General features: G+C 39.9%; 1 protein-coding gene across 7 annotated transcripts in view; it reads right to left on the bottom strand.

The window, feature by feature from the left end:
- The window catches only part of Osbpl8 (oxysterol binding protein like 8), a 136868-nt gene that overhangs the window by 26191 nt on the left and 91681 nt on the right, over positions 1–18996 (bottom strand). For all 7 annotated transcript variants that reach the window (XM_021173759.3, XM_029482543.2, XM_085843150.1 and 4 more), the window contains 7 exons: positions 16771–16841; positions 9487–9564; positions 7250–7351; positions 4695–4898; positions 3039–3123; positions 1823–1994; positions 181–418 (listed from right to left, as the gene is read on the bottom strand). In XM_021173759.3, the coding sequence (XP_021029418.1) occupies positions 181–418; positions 1823–1994; positions 3039–3123; positions 4695–4898; positions 7250–7351; positions 9487–9564; positions 16771–16841 (950 nt within the window). The remainder of the gene's footprint in view (positions 1–180; positions 419–1822; positions 1995–3038; positions 3124–4694; positions 4899–7249; positions 7352–9486; positions 9565–16770; positions 16842–18996) is intronic.

Raw genomic sequence — 18996 nt, 5'->3', positions numbered from 1 at the left:
GCATCTGGGTATTTTTTGTTGTTGTTGCTGATAAATGCAACTGAATTTCAAAATATACCTTTGAAAAGACATGTGACACAGAATATTCTTTGGGGAAAACAATAGGCCAAGCAAATAACATCTCTCGTTTTGTGTAGGAATTTTCTTGAGCTAGTGAGTCTGACACTACAGTGCACTCACCTCTCCCAGTTCTTCGTGGCTCTGCTCCATGTAGGTGGTCTCCTTTAAGGGCTCCACAGGCTCAGGGTCGATGTACGAGTCGTCTTGCCTTTCCGACGTATCTGTGTCGCTCTCTTCGCTCTTCCCCAGCACCTCGTTGTCAGACTCATCATGCTCCGGGTCATTCTCCTTGTCAGATTTATCAGAGTACAAGTCTTGGTCCTTAAAGTGCTGTCTTTCGATCTCACTGTCATTCAACCTTAGTGATAAGTACAAGGAAGAACAAAGGAGGCGAAGAAGACAAGTTCATAACTGGGAATAACGTGGCACTTACTGGAAACTGACTATGTGCTATGCACAGCTCTAATAGCTTTAGTTTATGTAACCTTTGGAATTCCCATGCTAGGGAACATCCTTCTACTTCCCTTACAGATCAGTGGACAGAGGCACAGAGACATGAGCAGAGCCTGTAATGGTGAGCAAGCGATGACTAACCAAGCTCTTCCCTCTCTCCTCTTGGGGCCAGAATATTCCCAGTGAAATGCAGACTACGCTTGCTACCCCTGCCCACCTCATGCCTCACAACCACAGTCCTGGAAGCAGGGCCACTGCCACGTTTGGTCTGAAGAAAAACACTAAGTCAGGACTATCAGGTTCTCAGTGAATTCTGGCTTTTCACTGTGAAGAGCTCCAAAGAAACCCAAACTAATTGCTAAGAGCAGGATGGAAACATGCTCTGAGCTATATTTAACATCTATCTGATAGGCTTCATCAGCAGGGGTAAACTTCCAGGGAACAAGGCAAATAACACTTTCTGCTTAAGGGAATAAATCTGTGGCCCCAAAAGGAAGCTTTAAATGATAAGAGGAGGGAAGGGATTGTTTTCTGTAAAGCAACAAAGAGAGGCCAGCACCTGAAAAAGATCTGTGTGCTGCACCACAGTTTTGCCAGAGAAATATTGTTAGTATTAGATACAGTGACTACTTCAAGAGGTAAAACCACAAGCCAGATAAAGTTACCACTCAAAATGCTTCCATAGGACCTAGAGAGGCTCAGTGGTTAAGAGAACTGGCCAATCTTCCAGAGGACCCAGGTTCAATTCCCAGCACCCAAATCATATGCAACTCCTGTTGCAGGGGCCCGTCACCCTCTGCTAGCCTCTGAAGGCACTGTGGGAATATGGCGCACAGACATGCATGCAAACAGGCAAACCACACCCATACACACTAAAAAAAAATATATAAAAATGCTTCACAAATGGCAGACAAAGCCCAGTGCCATTACAAAGCAGCTAAGAGCAGGATAGCAGAAGGGAAGAGCGAGCTCAGTATTTTGATGCAAGACGGCTTCACATGGGGTACAGGGTTCAAACTGATCTTGAAATGGGATTCTAACAGAAGCAGAAATCATTCTTAATGGAAGGCCCATCATGCACACAAACAAAGGAGACACTCAGCTCACTTGTACCTGGGAAAAAGAACAATGACACAGGCTAGAATAAACACAATAAAGCCCTGTGCCTGATTTATAGCAAATAAACTAATAATACGGCACGCAGATTTCAATACTAAACACATCACTAACGTAGTAGAAATGATAACCAACTTAATGAGCAGGATGGTTTCTAAAAATTATTATCAAATCAGCAGCAAGAACGACTTACTGGAAGTTGTCACCACTGTGGAGATTGTTAGCGCGCAGTAAGCCATACAGTGTCACGTGTGTGCTGTCCGAGGAGATGCTCAGGTCATGCTCCTTCCCCTCCCTCATCATGGTCCGCTTAAGGAGACTGGAACACTTCAAAGCCAGCTCCAAAGCATCCATCCAGCACCTTCCTAAAGACAGATGGGAAGCATGACCATGAAGGAGGCCAGCACTCATTCATTTAACCTCTCACCTTTAAACATACTGTTTCTTTGACAAGCAAGCACTGGAAACAATTTAAATGTAAGTCTGCCAGGATTTTAATGCAATCTTTTGATTTTTATGTGAATGCTTTTTGAATAACGAGCATTTTAAAATCACAATAAACAGGAGAGAACATGTATTATGTAAGCATATCCAATCTAAAATAAATTTTATCTCTGAAACCTTAGAACATTAACATGCAGTTTTAAAGTATCATACAAGGTACATAAAACAAGAGAACATGTTTCTACTGGCTGAAATACTGTCTCATTGTTGACTGCATGTCTGACCCCTCCCTCCATGTAGGAGATCGTGTTGTCAGCTTGCACTGCTCAGTCACAGGCCCTCTTGGGACAGCCATGGATGCTCTTATGCAGTCAGCCCACACTGGAACACTGGAGGATTCCTTACAACAAGCTAATCTAGGCCATACAGTGTGACAGTAAGGAACAGATCCACTATCAATTAGAAAGCTTTGCCCTTATGTTGCATATGTGTGTGGTGTGTTTTGTTCTTTCTGTATTATTTGCCAAATGAATTATGTATATAGCTAAAGGTGTGTGTGTGATGTGATGTGTAAGTTGTCTGTATTTTGCTTTCTTACATAAAATAAGATCATTGTTGTTTGTTCCACAAATGTTAACTTAAAAGTATGACAGCTTATAGGTTGCATATCTCTCTTAAAATGATAATGTATAATGAATTACTACAAAGAATTACTACTAAGTCCCCAAAGCATTAATATGTCAGTGGAGAGTGAAAGAAAACCTGCGCTGTTAACACTGCCCAGTCACATGTATCCTTCTATCCAAGTTCTTGCCTGCAAAGCTAGTAATGTGTTCAATGTTCTACATAGTTTATGATTACAGGATTTTGCTTCAACTGTCTATGAACACACGATTTCTTCCAAGGTTAACACAAAGTAATATGCAAAATAATCATTTAAAGGCAATCCATTAAAAAGTATTTACCATCTGACTCTGAAGTAGCTCTGATAATCAAGTGGCTGCTAGGTAGAGGCTGAGTTATGGAGCCTACGGCTTCACCTTTAGGACCCTTCAAAGACAACCAGTGAACAGGTAAGTACTGTGATAGACCAACGATAAAATAGCCAGTATTATTCTTGTCAGATATGGATTCATCAGGCACAAATAATAATTTAAAACAACCAAGTTTTAATTACATCCCTAAGAATGCTGTTTATTAAAGTCTTTCCCAACAAATATTCCTTCTTAATAGAAAATTGAACAAATAATAGCATTTATCACTTAAATATTATCTTTACATATTGCTCATATACTAAAGAACACCTAATATCTAACATACTGACACAATTTTAACAAAATGTCTATCTTACAGGTTTTATTACATGAGAAATACTGTATTCTTAAAAGTTTTTAAAAAGTCACTGTAAATATATCTAAAATTCACTAGATAAGAAGAAATCAATTATATATAATTTATAATTAATTACTATTTATTTTAAATACTGATCACAAAAACCTTGACTTTTTACAAGCCAAGACAGAAAATTGCTTCATAACTGTGGTTATTTGAAAACACACACACACACACAAACACACACACACACACACACACACACACACACAGAGAGAGAAAACACTGGTAAGTGATCAGTGCCGTACCAAGGCTAAATTCAAGTGTGGGCAGGCCCTGGATCTAAGGTACATTAGGACCTAGAATCAGACTGCCTAGATTAAATCTCATCACTTACTAGAAAAGCTACTAAAGTAACCACTTTAGGATTCAATCTTTTAAGTGTGTCAGGAGAACTCTGTATTCTTTGCACATGTATGTGGATGAGCAGACTCCACTCAAACCTCTCTGCTTCTTCCACATATGTTGCTCATCCAGTAAGAAAATCTAAAATTTACCATACTAATACAATTTTAATGTTAGCAAGAATTTTCATCCTATAGGTCTTACGAGGTAAGAAATACTATGCTTCTAGAAGTATAAATTAGGTGGCTGGACATTTAGTTATAACTCGCTAATAAAAGAAATTGAATTCTGTAATCCTAAATTTATTTCTCAATGAATCTAGACTACTGTGACTAAAAAGCCCACATCTTTTCCTAGACACATCAATATTGTCTGGTATATAGTTAGTCCTTTATTCAAGGTGAACGAATTAGCCATCCTAGCCTAAAGCAGTGATCCCGTCATGAAAGCTTAAGGCTTGGTGACCTGGTTAATGTAAACAGCACTGTCTGCGGTTTGGAGTTAGAATTCAAACTCAGAAACCCGCCTGCCTCTGCCTCTGCCTCCCAAGTGCTGGGATTAAAGGTGTGAGCTACCACTGCCCAGCAACATTACACAATGTTACAAAGAAGAATGAGGAACCACAATTAATAAAAATATAAATTTAATCTTCAATGACAAAAGAGAAAAATAACATGTAATATATTGAGGAAATTTTTCAGAAAAATTGTCTTAGGTCTTAAAGGCAAGAGAAAGGCTTTTTAGTACACATTCAATCATAGATAAAGACAAAAGGGAAAAATAAGGAAGACAGAAACAATGTTCTGAGTCCTGGCCGAGTCAGAAGGCCTTTGACTGACTGACGCTACTTCCCCTCACTGTCACATCAACAAGTGCTCACATACCTTCACTGCCCAAATAGACTGCTCCAAAGGATGGAAAAGCTTGAAACAAAAGCCATCCTTTTTTGATGGACGTTCAATGATCTCACAAGCATTCAGAAGGACTGTTCCAACCCACTGACCGTTTTTTTGTGTTTTATAGATCAGAAGCACCCCAGGTTTCAACACACACCACAGCTTGGTCCAGCTCTTCAGGGTACCACGGATCTGCAGAAAGATAAACTTATTTTAAGATCTGTTTCTCTTTCTAGACTACAGAATAGTCGACTGAATAAAGGCTACCAAGATGTTTTACTCTAAAGTTATATTGCATATATATTTACACTGAATATGCCAGGAACATTTTTGAGATAGGGGCCTCCTGGTACTACCCCAGAATGTTCCAATAGATCAAGTACATTGCCAAAATATAGGACACGACCCCTTGGTTATGTAAAGCCCCTTGGCAGAACACCTTGGTGACGTAAAACTTGTACTTTTCCCCTGGCTATTTCCTATAAAAGCCTGTGAAAAGTTTGGGCCAATTGGCGAATCTCCTCTGCACCTTGCTGGCTGCATGAGTTTCGACCCCAGATATCTGGTATATGTGCTTTTTATGTGCTTTCTTGTCATTGCTGTATTAAATCTTACTCTCTATACATCTTAAGTTCGGTCTCAGTGTCTTCTTGGGTGCGCGGCTGACCCGAGGCTTGAGTGAGTGTCTCCCTTTGGGAGTTTTGGAGTCTTTCAAATACATCTTGAGTCAAAGGCTACGTCATGGCAATGCACTGCAGATAAACGTTGAGTCCACATGGCTCCTGATTCTAAGAAACTCTGGGTTTTGTGGGACAGTAGGCCAAAGTTTCAAATACATTAAGTAGAATCCCTAACTTCCTCCATCATTCAAGGGTCACTAAAATAAACTTCCATAGTACTGGAATGATTCTGTGGTAGCAGTTACAGCTGTTAATTTTTGTGAATAAATGATTATTCTGTCTTTTTTAACTTTGCTTTTCTGAATGCTTTTAGCACTTCCAGGGCTTCTCCTAAACATTTGATAAACGGTAAGAGGAAGAAAGAACCCCTACCTAGTCCCCTAAATGTACCCTTCTTAGATAACTGTTCCCAGTCATTACCTAAGGTATGCTATATAAATGTCTAGGAGGAAGTCTTTAAGTGTAGGCACATCATTTATTTTTATGAAATATTCCTCACCTCAAGCTCCAATGCCACCAATCAACTTTTTCTATCACTTCATACATCTGTACTCATTAAAAGTTGTTGCTAGGCAATTCACTCGCTTAACAATGCTGAAGAGGTTGCCACTATTGTATTCAAATTACACTAGGAACTTCCTTCACATTTACTCATTGGATGTACATGAATATAGGGTGAATGAATGTACAACTCCTTAAGGAGTTAAGTGGGCAGAACCCTAGTAATCTAAGATACAGAGAGCAAGGGAGACTCTGAAGCCAGGAATAAAAAGACAAAAATCATCAAGAAAAGGTGTGTGTGTGTACATCTCTCTATATAAATGAGATGGTAAATCAAGAGAATCAAAAAAAAGATAGTTACTCTGATGTAATATTCTTGTTCTTGGAGATGTAACAATAAAAAAGAGGGTCAGCTGTCAGGAACGAAGGTATGGTTTAAAGGCAGCCATGGCGTCAGATTTGAGATGCTGAGGCTAGAGGCCATGTGTTCAAGGCTGGTCAGGGCTGCACAGCAATGCCTTGTTTCAAAAGAACAGAGTGGGCTGGGGAAAGGAGGCATGGTCCATCCATCCTGAGGCTGTCTGGGGACTTGTAGAGGATAAGTTTGACTCTGGAAATGAAGACAAGTAGGATCCCGGGCTAATTTGCTCTCAAGAAGAGAGAAAGCAAGCTGGAATTTATTTTCAGCACAAAACTGAAGAAGACCCTTGCAGTATTTGAACCGTGTGCAACCATGATGAACAGTCTCATTGTAAAGGGAGACTTGTTTGTAATGTCTCTTGGAACCATTCAGTAGCAGTTCTGCTAACTCATTTACTTTCAAAGTCGGGAGTAAAGATGTCTGCAGCTGTCTGTCAGGTGAGAATGGGAGAGAAGACTGAGTGACCAGGGTAAGAGGAGGAGGGCAGAGATCAGTGAGCACCTGCACTCACGGCACAGCGCTTTTCAAGCAAAACCTTATTTATTTATTTATTTATTTTTCAAGACAGGGTTTCTCATTCTGTAGACAGGGCTGGCTTTGAACTCAGAGATTCCCCTGCTTTTGCTGAGATTAAAGGCTTGCACCACCACTGCCTGGCTCAGGTACAACTTTTATGTCAACTTGTCCAAATTCCAATCTGCAATAATACCAAATGATAAATGGAGCAATAAAATATTTTTATAATGAGTTATATTAAACAACATGGCTTCACACTAGTCAAAATGCCTTAACAGAGCTGCTGTTCTGGGGCTACTGGAGTCCCCTCTTGAGAAGACTGGCACACAGGACACAAACGAAGCTCCGAGCATCTACTGTTTTGTCTCACACTTCCTCATCCCCACAAGTAAGCGCTCTGTGAGAGCTCAGACCCAAGCCCTGACCTTCAGCCAGTCGGCCATGACAATGACCGAGGGGTCTGTGATGGTGCTGAGTAACTCCTTTGTGGCTCTCTTCTTCTCTTCACGGTAGTTTTTCTTTTGTACCTAACATAAGCAGAAACAAAAGACTCAGCAGGAGAAACAATTTCTTATGGTTCTGGCATTTTCAGATAACAAATGAGACAGGAGTTTTTGACAAGCAGGTTAGAATCTGGTTTCCATGATCACTACATCCTAAGTCACTACTGTGCTTTCACATGCACATAATCTATAGAAACACACACACAAAGTATCCCTTTTGATTTTTTAAAAAAGAGTTCCTATGCCTATCATCTTCTTTTAACTGTGCCACAAGATTCCTGGCATAAATAATAGCAGACAGTGTTAGCATTGAGTGCATTGGTGAACTGATATTATTCTAAACTCATATCGATAACGTTCCTCCATTTAATCACTACAATAAGCCTTTCAGGTAGAATATTATCAGCTTTATTTTACGTGCAAGAACACTGAGGCTGAGACAGTAATGTGCCCCGAATCACACAGCTAGCAAAGTGTGAAACAGGATCCTGATGCAGACTGGTTTCCACAGCTGCTCGAATCGAATCACAAGGCTGTTGTTCCCAATGCATCTCTTCCTGGTAGAAATCTTCTTAGCTACTAGCTTTTGATTATTATGAGCAATGCTGCAATTTCTCCCAAATGGAAGTTGTGCCTCCTTTTTTTTTTTTTTTTTTCTTTTTAACTAAACTCCAAGATAGGATACTAAGAAACTATGAGATGAACTTGTTAATCTATTAAATGCTTTATTTTCTTAGGTAAATTACTTCTTTGAAATAACCCATGAAAGCAAAAGTGAACTAATAGTTCTATTGTTGTTTTTTTATTTGGATGGGGAAAGAGTAATAACCTATTAGTGTTTACATTTTTTCATAAATAAGACAAAATCTAATGAAGTTAAATTTAGTTGAAATTATATAACATAATAAAGTTTAACTATTAATTGCCTCTAATACCTGAAACTTATGGTCATTTTATTTTAGGAGGTTTTTATTTATTTTTATTTTGAGTGTGGGTGTTTTCCCACTAACACGTATGTCTGTGCATCCCATACACGCAGTGTCCATGGAAGCAGGAGAGGCCAGCAGATCTTCTGGAGCTGGCACTACAGAGGGTTGCTAGCTGCCATGTGGGTACTGGGCCTGCACTCAGGTCCTCTGGAGAGCAGCCAGTGCTACTGAGCAGCTTTACTATGAGATGGCTGATGCAGATGCACACAGGACCAGCCATGGAACACAGACGGATGTGATGGGTTCTGAGACCTAGTAGAGAGCATGTGTTCTTTAAGCTTCGAGATCTATGGCCACTCAGGAAGGCAGCCTCCATACTACACATTTCTTAAGAAACAAGTTAGGAATCTGGACTTTCATTGTCTCAAAATTTAAAACATGATACAGATCAAGCAAAATATATATTCCTATGGGCCTGGAAATTAGCAAACTAACTTAAGTGGATGCCAGGAATGTCCTCTGGAAGTCCCACATCAATGAGGTACCCTCTTCGTTCTCTAAAGCCTACTCCAGAGCCTGTGCTATGGCGAGCTGAGGTCTAAGCCTGCTCTGGAACAGGCATCAAAACATCTTATGAGCTGACCGCACGGCAGCGTAAAACTCAGACACTTTGCATGTGTGCTTGCCCTTCCATCTGTTCCCTTTAGGAGGACACATATCAATGTTTTGTGTTAGCCCATATTTAAAAGCACACGCAAATACAATGTGAGAAGATCATCAACTTTGCTGTAAGACTGGCTCCTAGGAATACCAGAAGCTATATCCACAAAGTCTCACCAACATGACCACCCAATGAGCTGAACAAGGACACCACCAATGGGCAGGCCAAAGGAAAATCCCCACGAGGCCTCAACCCCACACAAAGAACTATATGCAACTGAGGAAATCTGGGGTGAGGAGAAGTGGCCTTCCTCAGAGAAGAACACACCAACTGGCTATTCAGTGCCAATGGTCAGCCTTGAAAACATACAAACAAGTAACATTATACGGACGGAGTAGGTTATATTTAGGACTATACATACATGCATGCAGTAACAATTAACAAAAGAAGAGGCCATGAATTTTACGGAGAGCAGGGAGGGGGATTTGGGAGGGTTTATAGGGGAGAAAGAGAAGGGAGAAACGCAATTATAATATACAAAAACATTAAAAATAACCATAGAAACTAACCTTGAGAGACTCTTTCTTCGTGAGCTTACTTGAAGTTGAACTGTCCTTTTCTGAGCCATTATATAGTTTAGATTCAGACTGAGATGAAAATAAGAAGATAATTAAAACCTACTTTTTTTTTACATACCACATAAAACTTAACATTATCTTTCTTACACTCTTCCCACTTGCTATGATTTAAGCAAACGAGGATTTTAATACAAAGTTTTCCCCACATGGTATTTGTGTTTTCACATGCTTGTATGCATACTCAAAAACTAATCTGCAATGTGAATTTAATATTCCTAAATCTTATACTGCATTTCTCACGATACTTCTTTGAAAATATACAATTGTTTAGTTATTCTTAGTATAAAAATTGCTAAAGCAGTGTTAAAATATGCTATAAAACGAGACCATGTAAGTTTCATCAAATTGACACACAGACTACCCACTACCTCAATTCCTCCATCTTCAAAAATTCAGGCAAAGCCACTTCAATTGTGGAGTTCAACACAGTACTCCTAGGATCTGTTTCTTCCCACTTCTCCACTGTAGTAAAATTGTGATTAATGGCAAAACTTGTTTTTGTTTTTGAGTTTATAGTTAAGTGTCTTCATGGGGGGTGGGGGGGAGTCTTCATAAAACCTGAAAACTTGAACAACACATGTTTCTGTATTCACTTTACATGTCAAAAAGAGGCTCAGAGAGGCTGACTTCTCAGACACAATCGTTAATATAGGAGTGACTGAAACCCAGCTCTCCTGATGCATTGCCCGCAGTCTCGCATTAGGGTACAAAAGCATACATTTGAGAGCTATCTCTGTAAAGCTTAGAACACTGTCAGCCTACTCCCTCAATGTCCTACACATCTTCATTTCTACCACTGTCAGACACAGGGCAGCACACTAGCATTCTTAGTAATCTTCTGGGTATATGTCGAACTTGATCCAAACGGTAGCTCCAAATGTTGAACAGCTACACCTACGTATCAGTAGCTTTAACCAAGGATCCTTCACTCAAGTTCATGACCCACGGTGGCAGCACCATGGTTATTCCCTGGTGAGAAGACAGCCAGTGCACCAGCTGAAGAAAAGGAATGAACCAAACATTTTTGATCAACCAACGAAATGAAAATGTCATTGAAGCTCATTTATCTTGTTTATGTTAAAAATACCTCTGGTGGTTGGCATGAAATACCTTTACAGAAACGGGGCATAGATGAGGAGAAAAGGAATGAGCCAAACATTTTTGATCAACCAATGAAATGAAAATGTCACTGAAGCTTGCTTATCTTGTTTATGCTAAAAATACCCCTGGTGGTTGGCATGAAATACCTTTACATAAACGGGCATACATGGGGTTATGATGATGGTAGTTAATTGACAGGAAACGAGCTGTATTATTTTCAATGCAGAAAATAGAGCTCAACCCCCTTAAACTTTTAAGTCACTGGCCTAAGCAGTTTGAAATACCACACTGCTTGTTCTCATGATGACGGCATAAACTGTGATACCAAAACAATTTTTCATAATTACTCCTGCTACACAGTTATCTGTTTCCCCCAAACAGACAGCGCTGAGGACTTAGCCCCAAAAGATGACCCAGCTGCTGTCAGAGGAACGCAGTGCATTACAACCGTCACAGAACTCTGCTTCCTACAATAGGAAGAGCACACATTAGCTCCTGCTGTCTAACGAGGAAGAGCACTCATGTTGATGACATTCGTGGGTGCACACTACTTACAAAGGACTCTGTTAAGCATTGCATATGTACCACCTCACTTAATGCTTAAAGCAATGCTGAGATAGCAGCAGCGCCCCCTTTACTCGTAGACCCAATCGTTAACATAGAAGTGAGTGAAACAGAGTAGACGGCGTCCCTAAATCATACAGACAGCAAACAGATAAACAGAATGTTGTACCTTGGCCTAATACTGAGCTTAGTAGTTTTGGTGGTCTCACTTTACTGGTTTATTGCTTTTGAAAGTTCTTCATATGGTGTAGCAACCAGCATCAAATGTAAAATGTTTTCTCTATAAATAAGAAACTGATTCCCCAACAAAGTCAAGTGACAATATCTGGTTTGGCTACTCCAGGATTCCATTGTCCTATGAATAATTATCAGGCAAGAAGCATGTCATGTGAAACTGGTGTATCAGAACACAGATGCCTTTAGCAGTCTGACAATCCTGTGCAGTCTAGTGTGACAAAACAGCCAAGTGAGTAACCAAGTTTTATGACCCAAACAGCACTGCCTCAGCTTTCTGAGCCAGCACATTCTTTTCCTTAAACTTTGGTAATGGGTTGAACATATGGCCTCTTGCATGTCAAAAAACACTCTCACTGTAACAATGCTCTACCACTTAGCTATCCCTAAAGCCCTCTTTTTTCCTTTTTACATTTTAAGAAAGGTGCCCAAGTTGTCTTTGAACTTACAATCCTCCTGCCTCAGTCTCCTAAGTAGCTAAAATTCCAGGCATGACCCAGAAGGCCTGACTCTGAATTAACATTTTATTTTTTTCCTTTTCGAGACAGGCTTTCTCTGTGTAGCCCTGGCTGTCCTGGAACTCACTCTGTAGACCAGGCTGGCCTCAAACTCAGAAATCCGCCTGCCTCTGTGCCCGGCTGAATTAACATATTTTTAACAGAACAAAACACATGAACCATCTTTGTTTCTTTGTTGACAATATTTCATTACAGTAAGCTTTTTTTTTTTCCTTCATAAACATGACTGGTTACCATCTTAATACTGTCAAGGCTTTTAATATAAAGGGCGTCTTGAAGCCACTGTTAAGTGGCTTTAGAATGCTTAGCCCCCACCCCGGTCCCAGATACACACTTAACTATTATGACCTTTCAGGCAACATGACTTTAAAGTTATTTCTCTCTTAAAATATCCTAATTTTCTACTAACTCCCAGGGTTGTTTTGGGGGTTAATTGAGGTAACACACATAAAGTATTTAACATTATACTTGGTATATGCTGTGATTCAGGTTTCTAATTATATTCTTGATTGCAAATGTAGTCAAAATCCGCCTTTCAGAATAAGGCATTATGCATCAAATCTCTTCTGATTTCCTTTAGAAACTATAAAACACTACATTTACTTAAAAAAAAAAAACCCAGCAATTAAGTTACTGTGATTACAAAGATACTTTGGGCTGGAAAGGAACTTATTCAGGTAAGCATACTAGTTTTTAAAAACAAGAACTAATAACTTACAAACTTAGAGGTACATACACAGAAGTTGGAGAATTAAGTTACAGGATCTATGCTACACAAAGCCTTTATCCTAGCAATAGGATTTTATTTATCTTACTACAAATTACTCAGACTGGCCATTCTTGTCATGAAAAAAATTAAAACTTCATTTAAAAAATTTTTTTGGTGGATGGAGAAATGGATGGTGGATGGGCCTTTGTGAGCACTAAGTGTTCTTCCAAAGAACCGGAGCTCAATCCCAGCACCCACATGGCGGCTCACAACTGTCTGTAACTCTACTTCAATCCCAGCACCCACAGGGCGGCTCACAACTGTCTGTAACTCTACTTCCTGGGATCCAAAGCCCTCTCACTGCTCCTTCGGGTGCCATATCTGTGGTGTACAGGTATACCTGCAGGCAATACACCTATATACATATAAATAAAATGAATTTTAAATTTTAAATTTGTCCTCCTAAATTACTTAAATAAGAGTGAGCAAGTTATACATTAAAATATTTAGGAACAAACTAGTTACTATTTCTCTTGAAAAATGGCAGAATGAGTGTAATATTATTAATACCAAAAGGTTATCATGTTAAGAGTTATTAACTATATAGTTTTTGTTTGTTCGTTCAGGACACGGTCACAAGCAGTCCAGACTGCCCTCCATTTCACTACATTTGAGTTGTCTGACACAGGAGCCACCAGCCATATATAGTTACTTAGCAGCTGAGGTGTACCTAGTAGAATGAGTATCCTTTTAATTTTTAAAATCTACACACAAAATAAATCTTGTATATAAGAATCATAGTTGTAACAAGGCCCATTTCTGTATGAGTTATTAGTGTCCATCAAGTCTGCAGAGTTCAGCCTCCTTGCCATTTCCCTCTCTCTCAAGGTAGAGATGACAGTAGCTTTATGTTTATAGTCATAAAGGCTTCTGCATAGCAATATTTTTAAACCACATTTTCCACAATTCTGGTACTAAGTGCTTAGAAACAAGCCTTAAAAATAATTCTACTGTATTTCTAGCTATGGTTAAGATACATTTTTTTCTTTGATTTTTAAAAGTTACAGGTTCTATACAATAACCAACAGAGCTCAGCACACACTGCTCGAAAAATGCAGCATCTCAGCAAACTACTTATTTTAAGACGAAGGAAGCCAAGAGAAAAGTGCAGAAGGAAGAAGCCATTCTGACTGCACCTTATCTGTCTCCCTGGAACAGGCCACAAATGAATATGTAATTTTAGGCTGAAAGGGTCCAATGACACACAGACACCAAGAAGAATCTCAACAAATAGTCTTGACTTCTGCCCTTCCTTATCCTCAATCTGTGCTGCTTCGTTTTTATCAACTCATCACAAACTAGAGTCATCCGAGAAAGACTCTCAACTGAAGAATTACCTCCCTCAGATTGGCCTGTGGGCATTTTCTTGACTAATGATTGATGTGGGAGGGCCCAGCCTGCTGTTGGTAATGCTACACCTGGATTGGTGGTCCAGAGTGGTATAATAAAGCAAGCAGACTAAGCAAGCCGGTAAGCAGCATTTTTTGTTTTTCACGGTCTCTTCTTCAGTTCTTGCTTCTGGGTTCTTAATTAAGTTCCTGCCCTGACTTCCCTCAGTGATGGACTGTGACATGAAGTCTAAGCTCTACTCCCAGAGTTTGGTCACTATATTATCACAGCAATAGAAAGCAAACCAGAGCATCGTCTTAATGTTTTTTTTTTAATATTTATTTATTATATGTAAGTACACTGTAGCTGTCTTCAGACACACCAGAAGAGGGCATCAGATCCCATTACAGATGGTTGTGAGCCACCATGTGGTTGCTGGGACTTGAACTTAGGGCCTTCAGAAGAGCAGTCAGTGCTCTTAACTGCTGAGGCATCTCTCCAGCCCCCTCTTAATGTTTTTAAAGAGCTAAATCACTGGATGAAGAGCATATCGCTGGATGAGATCTCCAGCCCTTTGTTACCCTTTTTGCTCAGTCAAACTTATACTCTTCATCAAACTAAAACATAAAAATATACAAGTTTACCCATTTGCTTCTTGGGGGGCGGGGGGGCATGTATTCATTTCTAAAGGCTCCAACGTTATGTGACATTACATTAAATAAATGTGTATATCTTAGTCTTGTTGATATGTCTTTTATTATAGGGGAATCAGCTATGAACCTTGCAATGAATTAAAAAAAGAAAAGAAATATATTTTCCCACCTACATGACTAAACACTTCCGCATTATAGAAATACAATGTACTGGAGTTGGAAGATGACTCACTTGGGAAGCATGAGGTCCTGAGTTAGATTCCCAGAACCCACGCAAAAAGGGTGTGTGTGTGGCCATGTGTGATTGTAATTCTAATGCTGAAGAGTGGGGAAGTAAGAGGAGCTAGTCTCACCTGCTTGGTGAATTTCAGGCTAATGAGAGACCCAGTATGTTAGAGAAAAGATGGGTAGTGCCAAAGGAAAATCAATAAAGGTTGTCCTCTGTCCCCCACAAGCCTACATGCACACATGTACTTGCACACATATGCCCAATAAATAAATGTCCTGTGAAACTTTCATCCTAAACATACACCTTGACGTTACAAATATTCATAAAGTTAACTATATATAGTATGGACACAGCAGGAATTAAAACACGCTATGTAATCCTTTTCACTATTCCTAAGAGCAGGAGCAAAAATATACAGTAGGAAGAACAAGGCCTACTGCTATGGACAGCAGAGTTCACTGGGTTAAGAAATAGGTTTCTGGGATTGGAGAGATGACTCAGTGGTTAATAGCACTGACTGCTCTCACAGAGGTCCTGAGTTCAATTCCCAGCAACCACATGGTGGCTCACAATCATCTGTAATGGGATCTGATGGAGTGTCTGAAGACAGCTACAGTGAACTCATACACAAAATAAGTAAATAAATCTTTTTTAAAAAGCAAGAAAGAAATAGGATGTCTTTCAACCATTAAGTTGATTCAAAAAACTTTTAAGAAGCTCTCACCACTGCTACTAAATCTTATCAAAAAAAGTTGGAAGTCAAATCCCTGGACAAATTTTGAAAATTCATTTAACTTTTATCAATCTATAGAGTGCTACTACTTCACTATACTGGTGTTTTAAAAAATACTAACATAGAATAACCATGTCCTATTTTAATTATAGGAGAGTATTGCAAAGATCTTTGTTCTTTATCTGTTTAATGTATATGACGTGGAAGTTTTTGGTAGTTTCATGCAATGCAGACTCCTGTGGTGTTTTGCTGAGGCAAAACCCATGGGAGGACACACGATGTTTGGAGAGTATACATAGGACTTAATGGGCAGTGATGGGGCTCTTGCAAAGCTAGCTATACAACAGTTCATTGGTCTCTCATCTTTGCTATCTTTGCTTAGTTGAAAGAGGCACACAGGGAGCTCCTGGCATCCCAGCTTTTCTGGTTGCTCCCTCTGACCTATGCAGATTGGGTAGAGGCTGGCTGGTTTTGCTGGATCATGTCACCACTGCTGACTCATGGTTGGTATTCTGATACTACTGAACTGGACTGCTGGTATCTAACAAAGGGAGATTAGAACTGCCCCCAGAGAACGCCTTCTAAACAGGCCCACATCCCTTGTCCTGTTTACCATCTTTCCTCCCCTACCTTTGGATGGCGGGCTAGGAGTGAGGGTAGGGAGAGTCAAAATGTTTCAGAACCCTTATTAAAAGTAGGCTTTAAAAAAATCTAAGCCTACATGTATATATCTTGATGGTCATATAAATAAATTTAAAATAATTAAAAATGTCTTGTTAAAAACATTAAGCCTGAAACATTTCTGAGTGGAGCTATCAGATTTTGGGTTGAGAAGTTCTGCTGCAGCCCACGTACCACAGTCAGTATTGCTCTGATGAGAGCAATGGTTGCCAGTCAGTACATCCCAAGGACTCCACAGCACCTCAGTCAGTCCAAGTAGAGACCTTTATACTTTTCATATATACACGTGGTTTAAAAATACCAACAAAAATTTTCTATCAACACTTAGAGAATTTCAGTTCAGTGCCTTCATTTTAAATGTCAAAAAATGCCCTATCACATACTGAGAACAACAATACGCCTACCTTGCTCTTTGACATTGAAAGTGAAGAGTCATCTTTATTTTGAGAAATGTCTTCTTTTCCTCTTTCAAAACCTTTGGGGGAAATGGCAATATTCAATTATTACAACTTTGAATATACAGTCATCAATGTTAACGAGCAAACACGAGCCACTCAATTTAGATATGCTTGCTATTTATTTGTACTCAGAGTTCAAACTACTATGGCTTACGTTCATCTCACTGCATTTCATTCAAATTAAGGTGGAGCCTTAGAACGCTCAGCCCAAGCATCACTGTCTCCTGAGAGGCTTCATCCAACAGCTGATGCAAGCAGATGCAGACACCCACAGTCAAACACAAGGCAGAGTTCCAGGAGTCTGTGGGTGAGTGGGGGGATGAATTGAGGGAGCCAGAGGGATCAAGGACACCACAAGAAGACCTACAGAGTCAACAACCCTGGGCCCATTGGGACTCTCAGAGACTAAACCACTAACCAAAGAGCATTCAGGGGCTGGACCTAGGCCCCTTACACATATGTAGCATATGTGCAGTGTGGTCTCCATGTGGGTCCCTTAACAATTGGAGCAGGGGCTGACTCTGACTCTGTTGCCTGCCTTTGGATCCCTTTCCCCTAGCTGGGCTGCCCTGTCTAGGCCTCAGTGGGAGAAGATGGGCCTTAGTCCTGTTGTGACTTGATATGCCAGGGTGGGTTGGTAACCATGAGAGGTTTCCCCTTCTCTGAGGAGAATTGGAATAGTTTATGCAGAAAGAGGGGCTAAAATCAGGATATAAAGTGAATAAATTAATGAAAAAAACTAAGGTGGAGCCAAACTAGATTCTGTAGGTTTTTGTTTTTACTTGGAGGGATGGCTCAAGGGTTACGAACACTTGCCATTCTTCCCAAGGGCCTAAGAACTCTCATCAGGCAATTCAGGGACCTGTCACCTCCCTTCTGGCCTCACACTTAACATATACACGGTATTCATCAACACAATCAATCACACGTATATATTAAGAAAAAGAAAATTTAAAAGGACAAAGTTATGAAGGGGGTAGGTGGAGGAAGAAGGGGGTGGATCTGGGCAACGTTACGGGGAGGATGGAGGGTGGGCATGCTCATATGACAGAACTAGGTTGTATGCATTGAGACATTCTTAAGTAACAAAGAGAATGGCAATGAAGAGTTCCCAAGTCCACCAGTGCCAACCTGAATATTACTTTCTGTGCTACTGGAACAATTCACATGATATCATCCTCTTAGACCTTTTAGCCTAGCAAGCTTTTTTTTTTTTTTTTTTTTTTTTTTTTTTTTTTTTTTTTTTTTAGATAGGCCCTGGTGTAGCCAAGGCTAGCCTTGAAATCAATATAGAGCCAAGAAATACCTTGAACTTCTGATTCCCACTGCCTCCACTTTCGGAGTGATGGGCTTACATTACACAGGCTTGCACCGATCCACCCAGTGTACACAGTTATGGGGAACACAATCACTGCCATGCACAAGTTAGAAATGTCTTCTGCAAATCAAGATAAATCCCCAGAATGCTAGTGAGCTGATTTCTGAACTGAAAAAAACCATCCAAGTAAGCTTTTCACTCTTACTGTCAACTAGAAAGATATTTCATATGGTGATAAAGAAGGGTGGGAAAATAAATCTTCAATAAGAATACATCAAAGGGAGGGGAGATGGTACAGGAGAGGACATGGCAGGGGAGGAGGGAAAAGAGAGAAGGAAAGGTGAAGAGAAAGAAGAAAAGGGAGAGAAGAAAAGGAAGGGAAAGAAGAGGCAAGAGAATACAATCAACCAACCAGCCTGGGTGTAGGGCACGTGCCTGCAGTACGAGGTATCTGGGAGGCAGGGGCAGGAAGAATAGTTGAATCTAGCAGCTTGAAACCAGGTTAGGTAATACAGTGAGATGCCATCTTAAAAGGGAAAGTAAATATCTAATAATGTATTTATTATAAGAATTAGATGAACATGTATATAATGTTGGCTCTTACTTCTAAACAGTCTGTGAATCTAGAATTCACAAACAGGGCTGGAAAGACTGTGGTTATGAGCATTGTTCTTGTAAAAGCCTGGGTTCAGTTCCTGGTACCCACATAGTGGGGTTCCTAATCATCTGTAATTTCAGTTCCAGGAGATTCAACTCCTTCTTCAATCTCTAGGGACATCAGGCACACACAAAGAGCATATATATATACGTATATATATATATATGTATCTATATATATATACGTATATATATAT

The sequence above is a fragment of the Mus caroli genome, unplaced genomic scaffold, assembly GCF_978045245.1.
Source record: "Mus caroli unplaced genomic scaffold, Mus_caroli_1 scaffold_9, whole genome shotgun sequence".
NCBI lineage: Eukaryota > Metazoa > Chordata > Mammalia > Rodentia > Muridae > Mus > Mus caroli.
The sequence above is the reverse complement of the archived record's forward strand: the minus strand, read 5'-3'. Positions and strand labels throughout refer to the sequence as shown.